The 26,567-nt window shown below is 40.1% G+C and overlaps 1 protein-coding gene across 1 annotated transcript; it reads right to left on the reverse strand.

The window, feature by feature from the left end:
- Positions 1-1,597: 1,597 nt before the first annotated feature.
- Capn6 (calpain 6) lies at positions 1,598-26,256 on the reverse strand. Its single transcript, XM_090326051.1, has 13 exons — positions 26,205-26,256; positions 21,511-21,690; positions 11,278-11,409; positions 9,869-10,077; positions 8,228-8,420; positions 7,501-7,694; positions 7,165-7,242; positions 6,875-7,061; positions 5,827-5,949; positions 5,458-5,660; positions 4,852-4,973; positions 4,400-4,536; positions 1,598-3,198 (listed from the first exon to the last, which is right to left on the reverse strand). The coding sequence occupies exons 2-13, from the start codon at positions 21,673-21,675 to the stop codon at positions 3,016-3,018; spliced, it is 1,926 nt and encodes a 641-aa protein (XP_090182177.1). The 5' UTR covers positions 21,676-21,690; positions 26,205-26,256; the 3' UTR covers positions 1,598-3,015.
- Between the last annotated feature and the right edge of the window lie 311 nt (positions 26,257-26,567).

The following is a 26,567-nucleotide window of genomic DNA, read 5'->3' on the forward strand; positions in this document are numbered from 1 at the left end:
CCCAAGACAAACACACACACACACACACACACACACACACACACACACACACACACACACACACACACAGTTTCTTCAGAACTTTTTGTGTTCTTTCTATGCCACCAATTATATATACTATTTTGTCATTATACAGAAGTTTACATTTTCTGAATTTTATGTTGAAGAAATCACGCAGAGTGTACTGTTTCCCCTAGCCTCTTTCATTTAGCATAATTATTTTCAGATGCACACAGGTTGCTCCAAGGACATATTGTATTATACTGGATTTCTTTAGGAGCAAGTGTATGTATAAGTTGTCCATGCATGAAGTGTTAAGTTTGAGGTGAAGATTCAGATAAGAAATATTTGGTATACTATTTGCACAATTCTTGTTACAGAATTCTAGCAATGCAGCTGGTAATTCAGATATAGGTAAGAAATTACCATTTTCTAGGGAAGAGATCATTTCCATAGAAAAGGCCCAGTCTCAGGAGTCCAAAGGACATTATCCATTATTGTCTTGAGAAATTGCCAACAAGCTATTTAATCTTTATCTTTGAAAAACCAAAGAAACTAACACTTCATATATTTTTATGGAGATTAAGAGATTAAATCATGTGTGCGAATCGCTGAGCATGTAGTCTAATGCAGAGCAAATGATCAAAAAGGAGTTGTTCTTTTTCTCTTCACTTCTTTAGGGAAAAACATTCTCTTTTAAAAGTGTCAGTGTCTTTGTGCTTAATTTTAATATCATAGTGCCATCTGGTGACCATATAGATTGATTACATAACCTATATGGGATATGTTATTTCTAATAAAAATATATACCATATAACCCCTAATGTGATCTGGTTAGCATTACAGGAGACAGAGGAAAGGCTGTATTTGATAGCTATTTTTCTGAACTAATACTTTGGCGATCCCCAGAGATGCTGGGCATCTCTTCAGGTCAAGAGGCATGGTTTAAGGGAAAAGGAATGGCACCTCCTCCATAACCTGCTCTGAGATGGGCAGAAGGCAGATTGAGTATGCAAGCAGATCAATGAAGTTCGTGTGGCTCTGAAGAGCATGCTGGGAGAAGAGTTGGAGTCTGCTCTTGTTGAAAGGTCTTATCTTCAAAGATCTAGCCACTCTAGCTTTAGCTTCCAGAAGAGTTTCAAGAGAAATTAACCCCAAATACCTCCCAACTAACTACAGCTTTATTTGAAACCAGCACAGGCATGAAAGTCCATGAGATGCTTATCTTCAATTAATCATCAAAAAGCATGAAGTGGAGGTATCAAATATAAATATAATAATATAAAAATATAAAATAGTGTAAAAGCAAGACCCGCCTATTTTCCAACCTCCACTGATCTGCTCCTATGAATTGTAAACCAAAACCTGTACCCATTAGAGTAAAGCCAAGGTCTCTGAATTCAGACTTTTGGTGGGAGGGGTTGGGGAGTCCTTCTTGGTGATTTTGAACTAAAGAGCCACTTGCTAAAGCCATGCTTTCAGTCCTCAATTTTCATAAACAACCCCCACTCCATATTTCCAAGAGAACAAATTCATATCAAACCATAGCCATTCTTGCCATCTCTCTATTGCCATCAATCCAAGTCCAAAAAGACAATTTATTGAATATCAACTTTATTGGTTTGTGTAAGGGTACATATATAGTGAAGGCACTTCAGAAGTTACATCAATTAGAAAAACATAGTAGAAAGTTAGTGAACTAAAAAAAAAGCTACAAAATATATTTGTTAAATGAATGTGTGCTTCCTGGACTAGACTAAGTACTACAACCTTTGTGGGTTTTTTTGTCATTGCAGAAGCTTTGAAATATTGCTGTTGGTGGAGGTTGGGAGTAGGGTTTGGCAGTGCTTCATGGAGGAGATGGCATTTATGCTGGGCCTTGCAGGAAAGGTAGAATACTGATAGATGAAGATGCAGGGAATAACATTTTATAATGGCTGACTCTAGCGAACATTCTGTAGATGTACTGAAAAACAAGAGGGAGTGAAGCTTCCCAACTGAAGGGAAAGTCTGAGGACGTGGGGCTGGGACCCAATCTCAAGTTCCCAGATGGGCTCTTCAGTACCAACGATATTAAGAGACACAGGACAATCAGCTTGTTTGTAAACCTAGCAGCAGCAAGAGGTTTCACATTGCAGTCAGGGGCCCCAAACTGGCTGCCCTATTCCTGGGTAGTATCTTGTCTCACCTTTTGGTCTGTATAATAATTCTCCTTTGCCTTTCTTGCCCACTGACTTCCTGAATAGTAGGTCGTGCGCGCCGATGCGCGTGTGTGAGTGTAGGTGTGTGTGGATGGGTGAAGGACAGAGGTTTTGTATCCCACTGCAGCTTCTTCCACTGTTTTTCCTCTCGTGGCACACAGCTTGCTTCCATTGAGCTAATGCTCATTGAACTCTAGCTCTTGATTAAGCACCTAGGAAGCGTCCTCAACATGAAGATATATGGTGGGGGGGGTGTCTTGGGTTGGGGCAGGATTATATTTTATGGAGGTGGTGATGGTGGTGGCAGTGGTAAAGGCTAGGAACTTTAAAGTCAGCTCTGCCTACTGAATGAAACACTGATGGTAACTCTATATAGACTGTCAAGACAAGGAATTGGGCTATCATGCCAGACCAGCTTGACCTTGACAACCCTTCTTCCTTTCTCAACATGCCCTACAGGGGGAGATGCAAGTGAAAACAACAAATACATCTGTAGGGTGGCTAGGCTCCTGCTCTTCTATTGTCCTGCCTGAATCTCACCCCCCAGAAGTTCTAAAGATGTTTCTTTTCTTGGCAAACATATACAATCTCCAGATTGGACTGTCATCTCCCCTCTGTCCAGCTGCTGGAGGTATATAGGTTATGTAGCTACTGGTGCTACTTGGATTGGGAGGTATGGTAAAGTTATCCAAAGAGAGAGAGAGAAAAAAAATAAAATTGTTGTGTCTTTTCAAAGATTGTAACTCTTAGTTAAAAACTGGTACCTGACAAAAAATGAAAGAAAATTCTGTCAGGATTCTCTAGAACTGGCAATTTAGAGCTCAGTGAGATCAGCGCTGGAAATAACCTTGAAGCTGATGTGGCCTTGCTTGACTTTAGCACCTGGACCACCCTTGTTACGCAGGTACAGAGACTTCAGATCACGGCAGTCGCTGGGGTCAGCATCCAGAGTAACCTGCCCCAAAAACTGATCACAGAATTTTCTGCTGTTCCACACCTGAAAAGACAAGTCAAGGCAGTGAGTAAATAAAAGCAACTCATCTGTGCAACTGGTACATGCCCAGTGGCATCTAGAACTTAACAGTGAGCTTGAAAAGGATCCTCAAAGGCAAGAGACCATTCTGTTCTTTCCCAATAGCCTATTGGCTGAGAAGAGCCTATCTCCAACGTATAGAAGAAAGAAGGCCCAACTTAAGTTTGTCTTTCACTTAGGACAAAGTTACCTGAAGTCAGCTGATCATTAGGACTCAGTCAGAAATACTGCCATACTACAAGGGTCCATCCTGACCTACCATGGTAAGGATCATCTAGACTAGTGTATTGTTACCCTTAGGAGATTCTACGGCACAAATGTTCACAAGAGTACTCATGTGCGAATGGGCTTCTGTCTACAATGAAATAAATCCAAGACACACAGGGTGAAGATGAATAAGAAAGTCAACGTCTTTTATCTTGTGTGATTGTTATTCTTAATGTACTATATTATTTCTCGTCTCCTTTTTTGTCCTAATGGTTAATCTCATATTGTTACTGTATCGAAGTTTGTTACCTGGTATGTTGTATATACATTTATTTGTTTATTTGAAATAGGAAAGGGAAAGGGGAAAAACAAGATGTTTGGGAGGGGTGGGGAAGGAAAACAGAGACAAAAACATGAGAAGGGGTATCAATGTGTGAGAAGTCATGCACCTACTATCTGATGAATATAATTGTAACCCCTCTATTAATCCCAACAAGTAAAAAAAAAGTGTTGTTGAGGACAAAACTTGTAAAATCTAGGATAGCATTCACTCTTTTCTTCTAATTTAAATTTTATTGTAATGGTTACACAGGGGTTACAGTTACATAAGTAAAGTAAGAAGTACACTTTACCTCTTTTTGAACAGTGTTTCTCGCTTCCTCATTTTGTCCTACTTTCTCCCCGCCCAGCCCCGCAACCCTCACATTCCAAGTTGTAAAGTTCATTTCTAAAATATTATCTAGTGAGTGTCACTGTTGAATTTGTTCACCCTTTGTCCCACCATTTTTGTGATTCTCTTTCCCCTCCCTATATCAAATAAACTTACATATAAGACAAAGGGTACACAAATCAAAAACAGTGACAGGAATAATGCTATACCTACATGAGGCATTTGGGATAACCTAGTATCAGATAGAGACCATAAAAGCCCAATAAGGGTTCTTGTTCATATTCTTACCTCGACTATAATAGGAATGTCAGTGGTCCGTCTGTAGAAAACAGCCTGGATATCAAAAATAGCATGCACAGTATTCTTCTGGACAGGAGAACGGACTTCCTCCTTTCCGCACTTGATGATCAAATATGGGTTTACAGCTGCAGCAAAAGTGACATTTATTTTTTTGTTGATGATTAGGGTTGCCATTCCAAAAGGCAAGAGGCTATCTCATGGAGTCAATTCTGACAGTATAAAGCCTAAGCAATGAAGTGACCTAGAAGTCATCTTTCTTCCTTTCTCCTTTCCTATGACTTCTACTGGAATATAAAACTAAATAATTTATATACTGTATCCTAGGCAGCTGACAACCTATTCTCTACCATGGTTGACCATCATTTCTGATTATCTTCTCTAATCATATGTACAATAATGAAATGGAATGTTGTTTTCCCAGACGCCCCTGGGGTCCTTACTTTCATTGGCATACTTCTTCTCCAGGCCTTCAGCGCTGTGAACAGTGATCTGGGTAACCACCTTTGGGTAGCCACGAGCCAGGTTCCAGCAAGACATCTTGGGCATGTCCAAGGTCAGTTCCCTAGAACACCAAAAAGAGACATAGCGTCTGTTAGTGAGCATCCTTTGATGGGACAGGCCTACCAATGCACACATTATTGCTGATAGCTATGAGCTATTCCATGCCTCATTAAGTATGAATTCTATTTTATGAGTATGATTTGTTTCCTCTCACTTGAGGGTCCTACAGACAAAGAATCATAGAAGGCAGGGCTAATGAGGTGAAAAGAAAAGAGTCAAAGAGCAGAAGATAAAACGTAAGTGAAAGAAGTAGGACTTACAAGCCTATATCCCTTAAGCACCAGTTCAGAGCTCAGATGTGCAGACCTCAAGTGGGGAATTTTCCATAACAACACTTTGAGAAATATTTTAACCACGACCGTTTCAATTAGTTATGCCTGGCTTGAACAGATTATTTCATCATTGAGAGATAAAGAGTAAAAAGCATTAGGATTGATGGTAAAGCAGAGAACAAGTGTTTCAAGGGTTTGCAAAGAAAATCAAACCTGAGTTGGACGGGCACTTCAGAGAAGATTCTCAGTAAAAACTCGCTGGTGCGGCCATGCTGGAACATGGTGGGGACAAGCACGTAGTTGCCCTTCTTCAGATACTTGCTCAGAAATACAGTGCGGGTGTCAATATAGGTGGAAGTCCCAGCACGCTCCTGAATGTAGAGGTGATGGAGGCGGAATCTGCGGTTCATCTCCACCTAGAAACAATACTGGATGAAATGCTTCACTCTGTTCAAATCAGAGTTTCTCTATTTGAAGGTCCTGAGTCTTTTTTCTTTATTTCTTCATAACTCTCCTAATTGCAAACAACTAATTTAGCCTCTGGTTGCCGTTATTCTCTCCATTCCAAATGTCCCTTCTTACCTTAAAGAGCTCAAACCCAATGATGTAATTGTCAGGTCTTCCCATTCTGCGGTAAGTGCGCAGGTCCTTCTGCTGCAGAGACATGATCACCTTGTGCCCATCCTCGGGCACAGTGAAGATGTACTAAGGGAAAAAGGCCAAAGATCTGAGTTATAATTCCCATTTTATACAAGCAAGCTTTAATTGCATGGAATAAAACTCCATAATGGAACATAAAGCCTTGAGTTAATTTATGCCCTTATTATTGACCAAGTGGGTCTTGGATAATTCATTCACTTGCTAAGTATAAATCAAGCCGGCATATATGTATACACAGCAGATATCTCCCCAGTTTGGCATATGTGTCATGTTGAAGCTCCTGATTATGTACAATGCAATGCACACCAATAAAATCTGACTTGGTTCTAGGTGAGAAAGTGAGGTATAATGATAGTGTTCAGAAGGGTCGACTCTATGAGAAAGAAAAGGAGGCCAGGTGCTGGGGACAAACACCTGTAATCCTAGCTATTCAGGAGGCTGAGATCTGGGGATCGTGGCCAGCTCTAACAGGAAAATCCATGAGACTCTTTATCTCCAATTAACCACCAAAAAGCTGGAAGTGGAGCTGTGGCTTAAATAGTAGAGTGCTAGCCTTCAGTAAGAAATCTCAGGGATAATGCCCAGAGATCAAGCCCCAGTACTAGCATAAAAGTATACATTTAAGTAAATAGATGAGATGTAAAGACAAATGAGGAAGAGTTCTGTCAGCATTTGGAAACACATTTTCTCTATACATGGTGACACCAGATCAACAAAGCAGAGGTTAAGAGTTATATATACCAAGCAATCTCGACAGGAAAGGGGTGAGGTATGCCACTGAGGTTTGTTTCTGCAAGGATACATAGACTGCTGTGTTTTGACAAGCATCTGAGTCTTAATCCCTAAGGGATCTTTGTTGGGGGACATTATAGAGTAGCTATACATGGAAGATGGAATGCTAAAACAAGACCCCAGAAAGGATCAAAGTGAAACCTGGATTTCTATTAGCTAGACAAAGTTTATCTCTAACCTGGGGATTCTGCAGGAAGGTATCACGGTTGTTATAGCAGCCTCCTGAGCGGTTCATTAAAGGATCATCATCCACAGTCCAGCATCCCAGCACCGATTCCACTTCCTTGCGGCCAAAAAGAGGCTTGTTCACATTACGGCACACATACAGTTTGTGGAAGTTACGGCAAAAATCTTCAAGGCTCATCCTGAATGAAAGGAATATGAGAAAGAAAAGATAGTATTTAATATTTTACCTCTTTGTAGTCCAGGAAGAAGCCCCAATTCCATTCAATACAAAACACTTCTCACCAAAATTCTCCATCATCAGACATAACAAGCCCCAGGTTCTTGCGATCTGTTACAGTCAGTTGCTGCCACTCTTCAGAACTAAAGGCAAATAAAGAATGGAAGGATGAGCCATAAGATTTGCCATTGAATTCCTTAAGTAAACAGGTTGTCAAAGGATATGTAAAGCATGAGCATCAAGCCTGCTTTATTTTACCTCTAGCTGGGTCAGACCCCATGCCCAACAAGTACTCCCCAATGTCCATAAGCACTGAAAGCCCACTAGCTGTCTGAAGGAAATCGGCTTGCAAGAATAACAGAGCTTAGGAAATATATGAGGGAAAGTAGAATGTCACTCACATTTCACTCCATGGGCCACTCCATTCCTGTCTTCCCAAGGGGTTCCTTAGGCGAACCATATACAGCTTCTCAGCACTGAAGACTTCCACAAGTCTTTCTCCAAGGCGCATCTTGCGAATGTCAGTCATGGTGTAGGTGTGGCCCTTCAGGAGACCCCAATCAGTTTCAACCTCCTGTTCCTCCTGACTTGGAGACTGAGAACAAAGAAAGACAAAGGCATAGACATTGGGAGATCTAAGTCTTGCTTCCCCCTTCTGTCTTGATTGGTTTATCCCAGTGTGTTTGAATCTATTTCTCCCTATGCAAATGAAATTTACACCCAACCTGTTACAAAAGGAAATGATGAAGAGGAAATTAATATAATAATAGCCCACTCAAATAATTCAGATTAAAATTACCCACTGGAGTGTATTTAAAAATAAACACTCTGATTAAACTCATTTCTTAAAGAAACTCAATATCCAAGAGCTGAGACTAAAGGAATCATTTGCCAGAAACTATTTATACCAGCTTGCTTTTATGCCCTACAGGAATGACTAGTTCAAAGAGATAAGAAGTTAAAGTTTCCCCAAGCACCATGCCAGGGCTCTATGCCTATATTAGCTTTCTGAATTCCATTACTGGCTTCCCATGGATCTCTGGGTTAAAGGAAATGTTTTGTACTAACTTTTGTGATCTCTTAGTGCAAGCAGTAAGGGTAGAATACTTGTTCTGGGTGCATACAAACCTCAATGGAGCAACAAATGAGACCTCCTTTGGTGAATGTTTTGTATAATTCCCCAAACAGCTTGTACTTCTCCTCAACAAGCTCAGTGTATCTTCCCTTCTGCATATCAACAGTCTCAGCCAATGTGCCCGTGAAGTCCACAATGACATCAGTGATGGTCAAACCATCCAGAGCCTCATAACAGCCTAGCAACCTGGGGAGGGTGGAACACATACACAAAGTTACTTTGGTAGTATAATCTTTTCATATTAAGGACTTAATTAGCTTTCCAACAATTAAAACTGTCCCTACATAAATTTTACCAGTTAGATTTTCTGCATAGGGGGGGTATTTTGAAATTACAGTCAGCGTTTTCTAGGTATGGGCTATTGGTCAAAGATAGTTCTTAAAGAGCCAGGCATGATGATATACACCTGTAATCCCAGCTACTCAGGAGGCAGAGGTAAGAAAATCATTGAGATCAGCTTGGAAAAAATCTCAAAAATAACCTAAGCAAAAAAGCTGGGGTATAGATGAAGTGATAGCATGCCTGCCTAGCAAGTAAGAGGCCCTGAGTTCAATCCCTAGTAGCATAAAATATATAAGGAAAAGAGCAACAGCAAAAAAGATTGTCCAATTGGGAGGGGGTAGGGGGAGGATAATGGGGACAAAAACATAAGAAGGCGTATCAATGTGTGAGAAGTAATGCACCTACTATCTGGCTAATGTCACTGTAACCCCTCTATCCATTACCTCGATAATAAAATGAAAAAAAAAAGATTGTCTATGTAGAAACCTCTTCCTACAGGCAGGTATTTCACAAGCAAAAAAATACAGTGAAGCCAGGAACTGGTGGCTCATGCCTAGAATCCTAGCAGAGATCATGAGGGTTGTGGAATGAGGCCAGCATGGGGGTAGACTGAACTGCATGAGACTCTATCTGATTCCAGGCCAATCCAGGGGAAACAGTTTGAAAGATTCCATTGTGACAGAAAAGCCTGGATGTGGTGATGTATACCTGTCATGCCAGTAAGGGCTGGAATAATAAACTGGAAGGTCATAGTTCATGCCAGCCTAGGCAACAAGCAAGATACCATGTCAAACACAGCCAGAATCAAAAGGAATGGAAGAATTTTCACTAATAGAGTGCCTGCTCAGTAAGTGTGAAGACCTGGATTCAAACCCCAGGATGGCAAACTAGGTGATAATTCCATGTGATCTGCAGGTCAGTAGCAGGAAAGATACCTGAGAAAACTAAGTAAAAATTAAGGATTTAGGGTCGGGAGTTTGGCCTAGTGGTAGAGTGCTTGCCTAGCATGCACGAAGACCCGGGTTCAATTCCTCGGTACCCCACATACATAGCAAAAAGCCGGAAGTGGTGCTGAGGCTCAAGTGATAGAGTGCTAGCCTTGAGAAAGTCCAAGGACAGTGCTCAGGCCTTGAGCCCAAGCCCAGGACTGGCAAAAAAAATTAAGGATTTAATGAAAACCATACCATTTAAGATATCTGATGACTAGGGCCAGTCCCAAAGCAATGTTATGAATCTGACTGAGAACCAACCCAGTTTTAACTCTGGGGTTGTAGAGAATGAGCTCCCATGGACAAACATGGTTTTTCTTTCCTCATGTATCCTGACCAAAGACTAGTCAACCATCTCCTTACTTTGCATAAGCCTTTTCCAGTAGAGCATTCCAGAACTCATTCATGGATGTGGAGAAGGAGAAAACCAGATCTCCATTGATAGTAGGCAGCAAGTCATCAATCACCACCTCTGTCCACTCTCCAAAATGCCAGAAGCGGAAACGAAATATTCCGGCGTATCTTTCTGGCTTGCGAGGATCCCACTCCTGTTCCTTATGATTGGGAATGGTCTAGAAAGGTAAGAACATTCACTTCAGTGTTGTTACTCCATACCATATTTAGATACTAACAAAAGCATATGACAAGCAGAAGCATTCCTGATACACCTATGAGTCTAGACTAGGGAGTTTAAGTAAGGAATTTTGTTGACAATGTTTGTTTCTCCAGTTCTGCTTTGCTAATGATTATTTACCATTTCTGTTTAGAATATACAGTATAGGGCTGGGAGTTTGGCCTAGTGGTAGAGTGCTTGCCTAGCATCACAAAGACCCAGGTTCAATTCCTCGGTACCACATACATAGAAAAAAAAAAGCTGAAAGTGGTGCTGTGGCTCCAGGGTAGAGCTATAGCCTTGAGAAAATTCCAAGGACAGTGCTCAGGCCCTGAGTTCAAGCCCCACAACTGGCAAAAAAAATACAGTATGGCTGGGACAGAAAGGCAGATATTTTTTACAGATAATCAACCATAAGCCAGATAATGAACAACAGACAATTCAAAGATATTTATAATTACATGGGAAGAAACATAAACAAGATATTGAAAGAGTAAGACCAATTAAAATAGAAGCCCTGTTGTAGTTTATTTTCATATGTCCATTCTAAAGCACTTGTGTGGACTCTGCAGAATAGAGATTTCATTCAATGAGAAGTAACAGTAATGTGACTTGGAAGCAATTCTTTTTATGTACCAATTTCACATGGATAGTCTACAGTTGTTTCTATGAGGCAAATGCTCTTTGCTCCAAATATTTTGTCATTTTGAATTCTATCTGACTCTCAAAGGAATTTTTGTACTACTCATAATTTGTTAGAACCTTTTCAGAAATCTATTTCCACCTTTTTCACCTTTGCTGTTTTGTATTTCTGTGTTAATGATTTGCTGACTGGCTTTACACCCCCATAGGTACAGAAAATGCAATCATGAATACTGAGTCAAATCAGTACTAATGACAATAAAGCATCCTCCAGTATAGATGACAAAGTAAACAGAGTGAAAGGTTAATGGTAGAAGCTAGATGTCAATGAGTGTTCACTGTGAAATTCAGTTTCTCTATAGGAACATCATTACAATGAAATGAGAGGGAAAAATGTTTAATTAATACCTCTGGCTTCCACAAACAATCTAAGAAAGTTATGAGCTGATTTTTCCTGAAGTTATTAAAGAAAGCAAGAAAGTGGAAACGGAATAAAGTCCCTCAGAAAGGAAATTACCTTTGTCCAGTGAGATTCCTGAACAGCCAAACAAGAAAATGCAGAAATCATCGGCTTGTGTCCCAGTCTCCCCTGGATCAGCTGGTGGTGGCTGATGTTTCCCACAATCAAACGGGGGTCATCGCAGATGTCCTGTAAACACAACAGTTGGTTGCAGAACAATCCAAAAAAGCTTCCCAAGAGCTACGGTGAGATTAGCTAGGCAGAACAGCCTTCATAGGGGAGATTGTCCTAAGGTTAGAGGTTGTCTAAGATTTTCAGAGCTAGGTCCAAGGGATCTTGAGGAAAAACACAAAGCAATGGGTCAGTTAGCCAAACTAAAAGGATCATGTGGTAAAATATGATAAGAGGATAGAATGAGATAGAATGATAAGTGCTAATGGACAGTCCCGAATATTGGGACTTGGAAGAGTTTTCACTATATCAATGAACTTTAAAAGATGAGAAGAGCATATTACATTCTGGTCCGATTTTGTCAGGGCAAGATTTTTTTGAAGCACCTGTTCTTGGAAGAATGATCGTATTTAAGAGACAGGGTCTGAGGGAGGTGAACATTAATGCATCTGCCTCTCCAGGAAAATGAGTTAAGAGACCTTAGAGGAAGCCCTTTTCTAACACACACCAAAGGGAACAGTAGTCTCCATGGCAACCAAATTTCCCTCCATCTTTAGATGGGTATAGATGATAGAACTACTAATAGCAAATGTTACTAGACCCTGCAGAGAAGCACTTCAACAGATGCTGTTCCAACAGTGTATATTCTAAAAGGATCTGGGCAGAGAGGAGTGGTGTTTATTTTCAATGTGTCTATCTTCTCTTCACGCAGTGAGTAGGGATAACAAGATTCAATTAATATAATTATGACAAAATGTGATAAGGGCATGATGGACCTATTTTCAAAGTATAACGAGTGTCTAGAAGAAAAATCTTCAGAGTTCCTCTGATAGTAGTTAGAACAGATGCATAGTGTTGGTAATGCATGAGCTGGCTAAAGTTAAGCCAGTACACACAAAGAGATTTAGAGGTAAAACAGGTAGAGAGACAGACCAAGGCAAAAGCATAGCAGCATATTTAATACCATATAATTGTGGACATGACTGTCTCAGAATATCAGCACTTGAAGAGTTCAAAGGCAGGAAATACCAAAGAAGCCTTGATAAATGAAGAAAGCTGCATGAATAAGGCAGCTGGCCGGTACCTTGACATTCTGCTTACCCAGCAGAAATAAATCTTAGTCTCAAATGGAAAGAAAATCTAGACATATACTCTTTAAAAAATTATTCAAAAGAGACAGCTATATTTTTCTGGTCTTCAACCCTCCTTTTTAATGGATATAATTCTGCCTGATGAAGGGTCTGGTCTAGAGAATGAAGCATTCCATTTATTCTTTAAAAGCCAAAATAACGTTGGAAAGAAAGAGGCATTCTGGGCAAGGATAAGTCCAAACTAAAGATTAATGGAGTATCCTTCTGCCAAAAGCAGATTGTTAGATAGGTTTTCAGCTTCAGATTTTCCAGTCTTTTTTTTGTTTAATATCCAGGTCTGGGGTCTAATCACTATTTTTTGTCTTACTAGAAAACTTCTATCTTATTAAATATTTATGGGTTGTCAGCAGCTCCTTTCTTGTCTTTTGAGCATGCAGCAGGTGTGTGGGATGGGGCAGATCCTGTCTTTCCTTTTTCTTTACTTGTACTATGATGGAGCTAAGAAATTAAGGACAGTTTTTTCCTCCTTAGATCAGATGATCAGATGTTACCATTTTATTTGGAACATGAAGCTATAGATTTTGTGATCCTAGATAAAATATAGCACAAGTTCCAAACATGGAAATAATGATAACGTGAACATTTACCTAGGGGAATACACTACACTTTTTGATTCCTAAGGCAATGTATTTGCTGGCTTTATGTAGTTATTTGTGGTTAAGAGTTACTTGATATTGTCTTTAATTTCCCAAAGACTCATTTCACAGCAAAAGTCTAGATTCCGTCAATGATTTTGATATATGAACTTCTCTTCATGAAATAAATGGTCATATAAATGAATGACATATATTTATTTATAATAGATTTCATATTGAGAAACTGGATGATTCCTAGTTTTCCTTTGCCACTCTTCATACACAGGGTTTGTTTAACAATGGATTTTAATATGTGAGCAGATCATGGAATTTGGTCAAAACCAAGAGAAATTGTAGAAACCATAAACTTCATTCCTTTACCTAACTAAACAGCCTCAGAGAGGAACAATAACTTGTTTCTGATTAGTTAGCTACTTAGTAGGATACTAAACCTAAAGTTTTTGATTCTTCCTGAGAACTTAGTAGGACAGAAGTAAATTCTGGCCTCAGCTAGCCCATCTTTTTGCCTTTATGCTTATTAATGTCATTGCATAAGGTGGCTGTGCAACAGCCTCTAGGCAAATGATGTCACCAATTTCAGTCATCCATCCTACTCCATTTTTTGTGAGACTTCTTTGCTTTTGGTTCCAAGATAAATATCACCATTAGAACTTGACCTTTACAATCCATTACACTAAATATTAATCAGTCTTAGATTATATTTAAGCACCATGATGAGAAATATTGGAGACAAATATTAAACCATTATCTTTGACCTGTTTAAGGAAGTGAATCATTAAAAAGACTAGAAAACAGCCAGCAAGTTAGGGTAACCAGCCAATGCAAATCTAACAGCCAGAATTGTTTCGTGATAACGTGAAATTAATGAAATGGCTGTTTATTGACTTTCCCCCTACTTTTGGACATACTGGATATCCTGTTGAAGTTAAGAAGGGAAGACTGGAGAAATTTCTCTGTGACTCTAAGCTGAGAGACAGAGTGCAGATGGGACATTTCAGACTGAGTTATGCTGGAGAGGTAGGAGTGAGGCTGGGGGAGAGGTCACAGCTCACATATTCACAACATTTGGGTGGCTTGAGAGTAGGGGGGGGGCGGCAGAGATGCTGAGTTCCTAATGGCTCCCAGCTGTGTTGGCACAGTTGAAATTATCCTTGAACTGAGCTCTTATGTCAAGGCAAAATAGTTTCTTCAGGGGAAATATACACAATTAAGAAGCTGAACACTGTGAGTAGGACTGGAATGGACCACACATATCCACACCCAAATCCAAAACTTTCTGCAAGTAAACATCTTTAGAAAATATTTTCGCTTAAGTCAGCACTGAGGACCCTCCCAATAATTCTCACCTCATTGCATTTCCCTGATACCTCTTGAGGAGGGGACACAGTTCACTCTAAGAGTCTTCCCTGGCACCAGCCATATCTAAATCCTCAGTGATTATTTTTTTGGCTTATGCAGGAGAAACTTGATAACAATAAGCATTGAGGTTCAGGGTAAACCTCAGAGATGACAATAAAATGAAATTCTGTCTAGAAAACCAACATCCCATCCAATGAACTTGATAATATTGGGGGGTGCAGAGGAGGGAAAGTGGAAAAAATGAGGGCAGAGATAACAATATTTGACAAGAAGTGTAGTCATTACCTTATGTATGTAACTGTAACTCCTTGGTACATCACCTTGACATAAAATTAAATGTAAAAAAGAAGTAATTTGTACTTATGAGTCCATTACATTTAAAGAAAGACAAAGACCAACAACCAGAAGAGAGAATGCAGCTTCAAAGGCACCACATACAAACTAGCAGAAGCAGGGCGAGAAGCATGGCCAACCTCACAATAGATGTGTTATAGCTAAGCAGTCCTAGAAAGCTCAGTGGATTATTTGAATAGAACTTCCATGTAGGAGCTAAGGATTTTATGAGCTGGTCTAAGCACTCATTATCTTATGTTTAGAAACTTGACCCATCACCAAATGGTACATTTAAATATAGACATGGGTTAAGTGACCAATGTGACTCGTCTCTAAAAGAGTCCCCTTTTCCTACTGGAGGGGTGTGTGTGTGTGTGTGTGTGTGTGTGTGTGTGTGTGTGTGTGTACATGCGTTCATATGTGTGCACAGACTCCAGTGCCTCAAGTTCAGCTTCCTTGCTCTTGGCTGGAACTCTACCACTTGAGCCATACCTATCTCCAGTCTGGCATTTCTTGGTTAATTGACAGAGGAGTCTCATAGGGCCTAGGTTACAGGCATGAGCCACTGTCACCAGCCCTCAGGTGAATTTTTACTTCTATGTGAATATTTTATCACAAGTTCCTTTGTAACTCATCTAAGGAAAACTCAGCATAGAGCCTGAGAATCAATTCTTACAACTTCTACTTTCCACCTAGATAACCAAACCACTACATAATGAATTTTTTACTTGAATCAGACTTCTGTGAGGAGAGTCCAGGTATAAAACCAAAACCACTTTATTAGAAAGAATTTGCATGTGTATGCATTCGACTGTTGAGCTGTAATAGGAATAAACTGATACATGCTACAATATGGATGACTGAAAATTTATGCTAAGTGCAAGATGCTTCTTATGTTTTTGATTCCATTTTTAAGGAAAAAGTGCAGAATAGGCAAATCTAGATAGAAACTAAAAGCATATCAGGGATAGAGCATTGGAAATGCACTCAAGGATCTTAATGGAGTGACACAACTACTCTAAATCTAAGTTGTGGAAATGCTTGCACAGCTCTGTAAGTTTACCAAAAACCATTGCATTGAATGCTGAAAGAGGTGCATTGCACAATATATAATTATACTATGCAATAAAACTGAAAAGTTTTTTTTAATAAATAGAACAGCTGAAGAAAAGAACTGGATCTATTTAACTCTCTTTGGGTCTGTGAATAGTGGAAGACAGGAGTGCTTACGTGGAAGGGCATGCTTTCTGAGAAATAAAGAAAACATTGTCTGGTCTAGTACTACTGTATAAACCAGTCACATTTACCAGGTATATGTAAGTTTTGATCAGCTCTAAGAGAAAAGTGGTTCCTTCCTTTATCATTGCCTTATAAAGAAGCCTATTTGGCTTGTGTTATTTCCTCTGATTACACTCTCCCTTCCTTTCTTACTACCACCCTCCCATGCCACCCAGATAATCTAGTAAAATGGTCCCTGGGGAGCATGTTATCCAAAAGAATGACAATGGTAGGACAGACAGAACTTAAATCTTGATCAGCAGTGAGATAAACTGGTGGCACATGCCACTCAGGAGATTGAGATAAAAGTTTACAGCTAGCCCAAGCAAAATTAGTGGCATTTTTGTCTCAAAACAAGCAAAAATATGAACAAAATGTAAGGCTGGAGTAAGGCTTAAGAAGTACAGTGCCTGGCTAGAAAGCTCAAGGCCCTGGATTCCATCTCCATCACTGGAAAACAAGACAAAACAAAGCACCAAACTTAACCAGGAGAACTGACAGAAGATCTTAAGCAGGTACCCTTTGTTCCCCCACAGCTGGCTGTGCAAATTCCCATGAGACCTAGCTCTATTTCAGCCAGGGATTAGATGTGTCTGACTTTAAGACACTATTGTAGGTGGATATGAGTCACGCGGGGAAAAATGCCAGAGTGACTGGAAGAAGCTGGAAAAGAGATTTCTGCAGCAATTTGGCAAGCACATTTTAGCCTAAAAATCCTACCTGCAGTCTTACAGTCAAAGGGCAACTTAGTACCACTCAGGACTTATTATTTATTAGACTTAAAATTAAGATTCCATTGGCTAGGAGTTTGGCCTAGTGGTAGAGTGCTTGCCTAGCACGCAGGAAGACCTGGGTTTCGTTCCTCAGTACCAAATACATAGAAGTGGTGCTGAGGCTCAAATGGTAAAGCTCTAGCCTTGAGAAAGTCCAAGGACAGTGCTCAGGCCCTGAGCTGATGCCCAGGACTGGCCACAAAATTAGGATTCCATGACAACAGGGACATTAGGAAGCACATGATCTCAGGTGATTTACCTGTGTACCCAGAATCTAGACAGTAGCTGGGGCCATTGATTATTGGAAGAATTGAGAAGTTTCCCTCTAGAGTTTATGGGCAGATGATGTCATTGAACTGTTAAAACAAACACTTAGAATTCCTCTCAATCTTAAGTGACTAAGGAAGTGGCATAAAACAGAGCAAGATAGTGGAAAAGAGCAGGGGGGTGGGGAGTTTGGCCTAGTGGTAGAATGCTTGCCTAGCCTGCACAAAAACCCAGGTTCAATTCCTTAGTACCACATACATAGAAAAAAAAAACATAAGTGGTGCTGAGGCTCAAGTGGTAGAGCTCTAGCCTTGAGAAAATCCAAGGACAGTGCTTAGGTCTTGAGCTTGAGAGCTTAGGGCTTGAGCTTGAGCCCAGGACCGGCAGAAAAAGAGGGTGGAGGGAACTGACTCTTATCCCCAATTGAATTCAAGTCTGTTCAACTATCAATGATGTTCATGGATATGGAAGTTTCTGAATGTAATAGCTTGCCTAGCATGCGCATAGCCTTAGAAATGCAAGGTGGGGGAAGAGGAGAGAGGACAGGGAAAGAGACAGAAAAAGAGAGACAATACAAAGTTATCAAATTAGTGGTGCTGTCTTCATATTGGAAAGTTCTGAAAATAGTCCTGGTTAAGTGTGAGGCTGTGTGGCATGCTCAGAGACAAGGTGTCTGTTGGCTTCCCTGTAAACCCAGATCTCAACTTTCTCAAGCGGTGGGGGAGGGGCAGGATGCAATGACCCATTTGGTCTTGCTGAGCCAATTCAGACAGGCCCAGTATGATCTCTCAGCTTTCCTGATGAGAGGCCAGAGAATTTTGACGTGCATCTTGACCACAGGCTTGGCCTCCATTCTAGTTGGAAGGGAGTCAGCATCTTTCTGAGGAGGCTCAGATAGTGGTCCAGAACCTTAATTTTTTTCTCCTACTCCCCACAAAAGGCCCCATGCCAACCATTCCAATCTAGAGTGATCTCTCTGTTTTTCAAATAACATCGGATGTATCTATCAAGCATTAATTTATTATTTAACTCTTTGGTAGCTCAATATCCATCTTCCCAACTAGAATGGGAGTGCTTCACCATGTGCCAGATCTGTAACTTACACAGAGGCTTTCAGCACATGCTCAGTATTTCTGAAGTGACTTTCCCTCAGGGGTTAACTGACATTAAACATACAAAAGGCTATCAAAAGGGAGAAAGTGTCTCAATTAGTGAAAGTACAGCATCAATAGTGATGAGGAATGCAAGAACTGACTGGAAGGAAGCTACCTATTTTGTAAAATGAAAAGACACATTGGGGCCGGGAGTTTGGCCTAGTGGTAGAGTGCTTGCCTAGCATGCACGAAGACCCGGGTTCGATTCCTCGGTACCACATACATAGAAAAAATCCAGAAGTGGTGCTGAGGCTCAAGTGGTAGAGCTCTAGCCTTGAGAAGTCCAAGGACAGTGCTCAGGCTCTGAGCTCAAGCCCAGGATTGGCAAAAAAAAAATGAAAAGACACAAACAACTCTATCCTCTGGACATGATACCATGGGTGATTTCAAATGAAGCCAGAACTCAAATCTCACCTCATTATTTAGCTTCACTTGACGGTGTGATTTCCTCCTCCATAAAATGGACAGGACATTTATTGGTATTTTTATATCAAGAAAAATTACATCAAACTATTTTTTAAATACCTACCTTATGAAGCAATGAGGATGAAATGAAGTGAAACAATGTATCAAAAACTTCAACCATAGTACCTGACCCTTAGTAGACATGCCATAAATATTTATTTCATTTTCTACCTCTTCTCACTTGTTTCCTTTTCTCTTCTCTCTCTCTCTTTCTCTCATACACACTCACATGTGTGTGAGTGCACACACACACACACACACACATACACACAGTAACACAGTATTGCTTACCTCAGAGGGAAAAAAATGTAATACTGTCACAGTTAATGTTTTTCTTTCCTTTCCCTCTAATCCAGCTAAGATTAAACCCACAGAATTTGGATGATGAAGGCAGAGGACAAAGGAATGAGTGAAGACAAAGAGGAAAGATTCATCAATAGACAAGCCAGCACAGGAAACAGTCTACTTGGTTCACATCTGGGAAATGTGTTCATGTTGGCTTGCAATTTTGTATTAGATCTCTTCCCACCTACTTCAAGACATCACCCAATAAATCATTCCTTTCCTTTCCTTTAACCTCACTTCATTACTGTCTGCTCCTTAGTCTATAAATATTTTCAAGATTGCCTGGTTTTAAAAAAGACAATCACCCCATAAACCTATCTCAGTTTTCTGCTTCTATTTTAACTACTTCAGCCCTACTGACATCTTCTCCATTATCTCCAATCATCATAAAGCTTTAACAATCCTCATTATCACCATCTATCCATAAAAATGGTTCCCAGATGACATATCTATTTTTCTCTGTCTATTTTGGTAAAAAAAATAAGGGGGGAGGAGGCAAAAAGGTCTCACAACTCTGAATACCCAAATACTTGTTAAATTCTTGCTCATATTTCATGTCTTATTGCAGATAAGGAGAATATCTGCAAAGGTAACAAATAGAGGCACAGAAAGTCTCACACATTTTTGCCTCTGGGATTGGACCCAGGGCCACTGAGCTCAGTGTATCAGTGAACTACACAGTCTCCAGTCTTGCATTTCCTGCTTTGTGAACAAACACTACGAAATGTTAAAATTGCTCAGAAAACAAGTCTCAGCAATGTAACCGGTGTATTTTGGCACCACCTTGTGGCCATCTGTATAAACTGAACTAAGTCTTCGAATTACATTCAGAAGTTGAAGCTGTGGAAATTGCAACAAAGGGTCATAGTTGGCTCTTTAAAGAAAGCAAACAAAACTGGTGATATGGCTCAAGTGGTACATTGCTTGCCAAGCAAACCTGAGACTCTAAGTTCAAACTTAACCGCTACTAAATATAAGAGAAAATATTGAAGTGGTTCCATAATCGTACACAGAAAAGGCATCCCATTTAGTAGATTCTGTGGCATTTAAGAATTTCCATTTCATAATAGTCCTGCGTAGCCTGTACATCCCATCACTCCCATTGAAAGGAGCCCAAGTAGAATACTTGCCAGTCCAGTATTACCAATTAAATATATTAAGGTTGCCCTTCATTCTCCAGACCCATCACCATACCACCATATCTTATTATACATGCAGCTCTCACTGACACCTGCTTTAACACACAACATACAGATGTTTTATAGAGAACCACAATGACAATCAATTACTATTGATAGGTAGTGAAAGAGATGCAATTGCATGTGCATCCTTCTGTCCCACTGTGGAATGATAGAAGAGGAAATCCAAACAGCAGCTAAGAAACCAGAGTCTTTCCATTCAGTGCAATGCACATCTTCTATCTGTATAGTTCATTTCATTTATGCTTATTATATAAGCAGATACACACACCATAAACACACACACACACACACACACACACACACACACACACACACACCTTTACTCTAAGATTAGCTCTAAGTTGCTATGCTAGGCAACTTACTGAAGAGACAAGAAGTAGTTGATTTTAAAAAAAACAAGAATGAAATTCCTTTTGGGTTACTTTATTTCACTCATGAATATTCAAAAATGTGAAATGTCAGGCCAGGAGTTTGGCCTAGTGGTAGAGTGCTTGCCGAGCATGCATGAAGGCCCGGGTTCCATTCCTCGTTACCACATACATAGAAAAAAGCTGGAAGTGCTGCTGTGGCTCAAGTGGTAAAGCTCTAGCCTTGAGAAAGTCCAAGGACAGTGCTCAAGCCCTGAGTTCAAGCCCAGGACTGGCAAAAACAATGTGAGATATCAAAAGTGTTTCGGTGTTGCTCTTTTCAAGTTGAAATTAAATTTAAATTCCATTAAAAATTTTGACTAAAATTTAGCTCTTCTTAAGCTAAATGCCATCTGGAGCAGCGATCCAAAGAATTTCCTTTGTGGAAGGTGATGGATATGTAAATTAGCTTCATTGTGGTTTTTTTTAAGTGTGATATATTTAAGTGTATGTCTATAACAAAACTGCACCTTGTATTCCATAAGTGTATACAATTTTTATGTATAAAAAGGAGCTACGGAAAGGATAGAGAAAGGAAGAGAAAGGAACAGGAAGAAATAGAGAAAGGAAGAACTAGAGAAGAGATAAATATATAGGCAAAGAGAGATAAAGGAGATGATAGAGAAATGAAAAAAATAGAGAATGGAGACAAAGAGTGAAAAGATGAGAGGAAAAGGAAAAGGAAAAAAAGAGAGGAAAAGGAAAAAAGTGACTTTCAAGTTTTTTCCACACGGTGCAATAATGAGGCAGTTTAATTTTGAGGAAGGTGGATGAAGTATTGGGAGTTACCTGAGGACGTTTCCATATCACTTTTCCGGGAAGCAGTCTGTTGTAAAAAAGCGAATCATTCTCAGGCAGAAAGGTTGGGTCACAGAAAAGTATGCTGTCTTTGATACATTCCTGCTTCAGTTCCTGGTACTTCTGGTTTTTGAAGAGCTTCAGAGGAGGACTCATAGTGTCAAACTATGCCTAGAATGAGAAAAATGTTTGCCTTTGGAGGAAGTCGTTTTCACATCTTTAAAGGATTACCTGAAATTGCAGCAAAGGGCAGCGAGCAAAGCACCGCCCGCCGCTGTCTTCCCCTAGCTGTTTACTTCCTATTTGCCTTTAAAGGAAACAAATCACCATGAAAACACCATTTAAATAAGGCCCCACACTCTTCAACTCATTAATATAGGACTTTGGCTAAGTCACCTGGCCATTTCCAGGCCTCACTTTCTTAATCAGCCAAACGGGACAAGTATGGGTTTATCGATCTTATTGGAAAATTAAATAATAAAATAAACAAATTAATTATTTAATCGTAGCTGAATATGTATGCAGATATAAATAAATATATATGTATATATTTGCTTTGAACTATTCCTTGCTAGGGTAAAGATAAATTACATAGACATATAAAACTATATTTATATTCACCCTAGCAAAGAATACTGGAAGGCAATATATATAAAGACAATTTTATAATTCCACTAACAAGGAATAATTAGTTCTAGGGAAAGTACAATTTTCAATTTGGGAACCAAACTACTAACCAATTTACTATATTCAGCAAAAGTGAGTGCCAGGCAGAGATGCTTTGTACGCAGGAGACAAGCAGCCTCCTTCAATTGTAGCAAGCCTTTTTACACAGTTGCTTTCCTGTTATCATTTAAAGAACTTGGTATATTTTACCACTGGCCAAAAAGGCCTAATGCAAGACACAGAGCACAGCAGATGGCCTCCAAAGACAAGAAAAGAATGAAAGATTGTACGGTCTCTTTTTTTTTTCTCTTCAAAATCTAATGTACAATCATTTGCAGACCCTGAAATCAAAAGGCAGTCTCCAAAATCCAATTACACTAATTTAATGAAGTATAGATTATTATCCCATTGCAATACACTGTTGCTTGCTTTCTCCCCCTCTCTCCTCCCCTCTCTCCCCCCTCTCTCCTCCTCTCTCTCCCCCTCTCCCTCCCTCTCCCTCTCCTCCCTCTCCCTCTCCCTCTCCTCCCCATCCCTCCCCTCTCCCTCTCCCTATTTCTCTCTCGAAAAAGAAACAGCAGAGTTTGGGCTAGTGGTAGAGTGCTTGCCTAGCATGCACTAAAACCTGAGTTCGATCCCTCCGTACCACATACATAGAAAAAAAAAGAAAAAGAAGCAAGGAGAAGAAGGAGGACGAGAAGAAGAAAAGACATGACAACAATGGTTTTACTTGGCTAAGTAGAAAAACAAGGTTGATCAGAGTGCCCCACGTTCAAATATCCTTAGCCACTGATTTTTATGAAGATAATGTGAAAAACAAATTTGATTTTAAATAGTTTTGTGATGATAATAAACGCAATTCCTTACTAGGTTCATGAAGATGGATTTGTAGTGATCTTCTCCAAAGTGGTGAAATTTTCAATTATTTTTGAACAATCTAATTTTAGTTAGCATATAATTAGCATAACTATATTGTAAAATCACAGGAGACTTGAAACAAATAAAAACCTGGTTAAAATTCCAGAGTGCTAAAAAAAATGGAAAAGGTAAAATTTGCAAAAGCCGACAAGAAAAGTTGACGTCAGAAATGGAGGGACAAAGGTACAACAAATGCAACAATGATATTCATTAGACACTATGTTGAAAATGAAGTTTACAACTTGTGGGTGGGGACGGGAGGAAGAAAACTGGGAGAGAGCACAGGAGGGAACAACATTGTCCAAAAAGAAATTTGCTCTTTACCTAACTTGTATAACCACTGTAGCCCCTCTGCACATCACTTTTATAATAATATTTTTAATTTAAATAAAAATAATGTTTGCTACAACTTTTCAGTGCAAGCTTTTAAGATCATACTGAAATGCCTCATTGATGTAAAAAAATCTCCCCACTTTGAAAACCATTAAAAGTCAATTTATCTTTTGCGATGTTATTTGAATACATGTACACCAATCATCCCCTTTTTCTGAATTGAAGGAATAAGAAACTAAACATCACCACAAGTTTCCCAAGTTTTTATTTATTGAAACTCATTTTGCAAATTGAGGACTCTGAGGACACGTTAAAACACCAAGTTCTATCCATTAGTTCAATTTATCTGCCTGTGTGTTTTAATATTACTGTACTTATTGTATTCGAAAACACAGGTGGTATATCCGTAATTGTTTTCAATAAAGCAATATCAGAGCCAACCTGAATGTTTGCCCAGCTTCTTTTCTGGAGCCTGTTACAAATGGATCCCAATTTTCATGTGTGCTCCAAGTTATGGTCAACACTCTGTGTCTCTCACTTTCCCTAGAAGGTTTGGTGGATTGCCAGAGTCCAGAACTGCAAAATCGGGAGAGTCTAAGGCAATTGGGGCTTTTAATTTGCCAGAAACTCGGGTTCCCTGAGTCTTCTTGTTAAATGGGTATTTCCTCCTCCTAGGAAAGCCATGTGGCCAAGGCTCCCTTGCTATTCAGCTACACAGTGAAGTAGTTCAGAGTCTGTGAAAGAAACAAGATCCTGTGGAAGAAATCTGTTATAAACAGGGATTGTCAGTACATAGAAGCAGCATCCATTAAAAGAAAAACAGGTTAGGAAATACCTCTGTTGCTTCATTTCTCCATATGTCCAACGGCAATATGCTGTCCGCCCTGTTGACTCAAAGTGTCACTGCTCTAATAAGAACTAAGAATGTTAAGTATAATGGAACAGTTTTTAATTGCTAAAGAAAAAGTTAATGTAAAAAGTAGAATTATCACTTATTTTTAGCAAATCAAATCCTTTTCCCATCCTTAGAACAAAGTGAGGAAATTCAACCACATGCATTAAATAAGATGTCTATTGGTATTGCGAAATGAAAAAAAAAGAGACCTGCATAAAATGGCCCCCTCAGCATTACTTGCTTTCTTGGCTAAAGAAACTGATCCTAGAAGTCTAATTTTACAGTCCCTTGAGAATCTAATTCTGATTTTTATAGAAATAGAATGTTATGCAGGAAGGACTCTTAGGAGGCTTGTAGTAGAACAAGGTGATGAGACATGGCCAAGGTCATACTGAACAGACTTGGGACCTACAGTTTTTCACCATAACTTTTTTTAAGTTGAGGGTGGTGAGAAGTTGGGAGAAGCTCGCAAAAACAAATTTGCAAATAAAACGTTTCTTTTGAAAAATTATCATTGTCTGTTTGCAAAAAAAACAAAAGGCACCTATGGAGCTGTGTTTTTGATTTGCAAGCTGTCAAAAGGTGAGATTTCAGATCAAAGCTAATCAAAGAAATACTGTTGGGGGGAGGGGTTCACAAAGGGGCCTTTCCTGCTTTTAATTTAAGAACCAAAAACTTACGAGGATATAGAAAGTTGATTTTTAACCTATTTCTGACCACAAAACTATTTAGGCTTTTTCCTGAACTCCAAGAACTAATAGAGAATGCTATTAAGATCCAAAGAAACCATACACACTTGTCCCTCACACATGAACATTAGAGTTCGTGTGTGCATTCACGCACACCACACACACTAACTGGCAGATGAATGAGTTAACAGTGCCCAAAGAATTTTGCTTGTGCATTCTCACCAAAGTATCCTTCATTTCGCTGAATTGCAATAAAATATGAATACAGTGATGCTTTATCATGAAGTCAGAGGTGACGGTTCAAACAGTAAAATTTGGTGAGCTTTTCCTAGGTGTTCTCCACCACAATTAAAACTTGTAAATCCTCACAAGCAATGGATTCCTTTGCAATGTGTGGGTAGCATCTTTTCTTGGCCTGTGCTGAAGGCAAGCCAGCAATGGTCAAATAGCCCCTCCCCCACCCCCTAAAAAAAAAGTGCAGTTGCCCGCAAAGCAGGGAAACACGGTCCTAACTTCAAAACAAACTTTACACCAAAGCTAGAAACAAACAAAAACCCAAAGCAGGGTAGAGAGAGACCGTGGAGTAGCCAGAATCAACCTGTCACCAGTCGGGTGGGCCCCCTGGGTTGTGCAGAGAAAGAGTGAGACTTCCTAAGCACCACTCCCTGGTGGGCCACGATGTACCCCCTACAGGCTTTAGTGCCAACGCTTTCAGGCGTTGATGCACACAGTGGGGCTCCAACACCGAGCCTGCATTTCAATGCCTGTAGCTGTGTAGCTGCGGGTCCGCACCAACTAGCAGGAACCCCAGATGGTCAAGATGGCCTTCTCCCCCTCATTTTCCTTTCTCAGGTTTGTCTTGGCTTATTAAGCATTTACCATGAGCCTTGAAACACACACACACACACACACACACATTTACACACACACAAAGTGAATTATCTATATAGACACGCCGAAAAATTGTACTGTCAGACAAGCACAATGACCTCCACACACACACAGTCAACTAAGGATTCCTAGTTCTCTGGTTTCAAGTTTCTAAACTGAAGTTAATGTGCACACAGTAAAATTACAGCTGTGAAAGTTTTCATTAAAGTGGGAAATTCCTTGGCTTCTCATAGCTACTGTTACCCAGAAAATAAAACTCCAGGCGAAGTTTGTAGATCACCTCCTCCACTTACCTGAGTGATCCCAGGAGCCTTGCTGCTGCTGCTGCTGCTGCTGCTGCCGCTGCTGCTGCCGCTGCCGCTGCCGCTGCCGCTGCCGCTGCCGCTGCCGCTGCCGCTGCTGCCGCCGCCGCCGCTGCTGCCGCTGCACTTAACCAGGTAACCCCACTAAGGGTATTAGGTCAGTGCGGCTGAACAATGATTCTGGCTTTCTTAACCTGAGAGCTATATGGGCTGTAAGGAGCTCCGCCCACAAGGGGCGGTGCCTCGAAGCAACTTCAGGGACCTTTGCCCCGCCCAGCTGACAGAAGCTGATCCTAAGTCTGGAGGAAAATCTGGAAGGCGCCCCTGCCAGATGTGCAGACGTGATGCCCACTC

This window comes from Megascapheus bottae, chromosome X (genome assembly GCF_031878675.1).
Source record: "Megascapheus bottae isolate mThoBot1 chromosome X, mThoBot2.hap1, whole genome shotgun sequence".
Classification (NCBI taxonomy): Eukaryota; Metazoa; Chordata; class Mammalia; order Rodentia; family Geomyidae; genus Megascapheus; species Megascapheus bottae.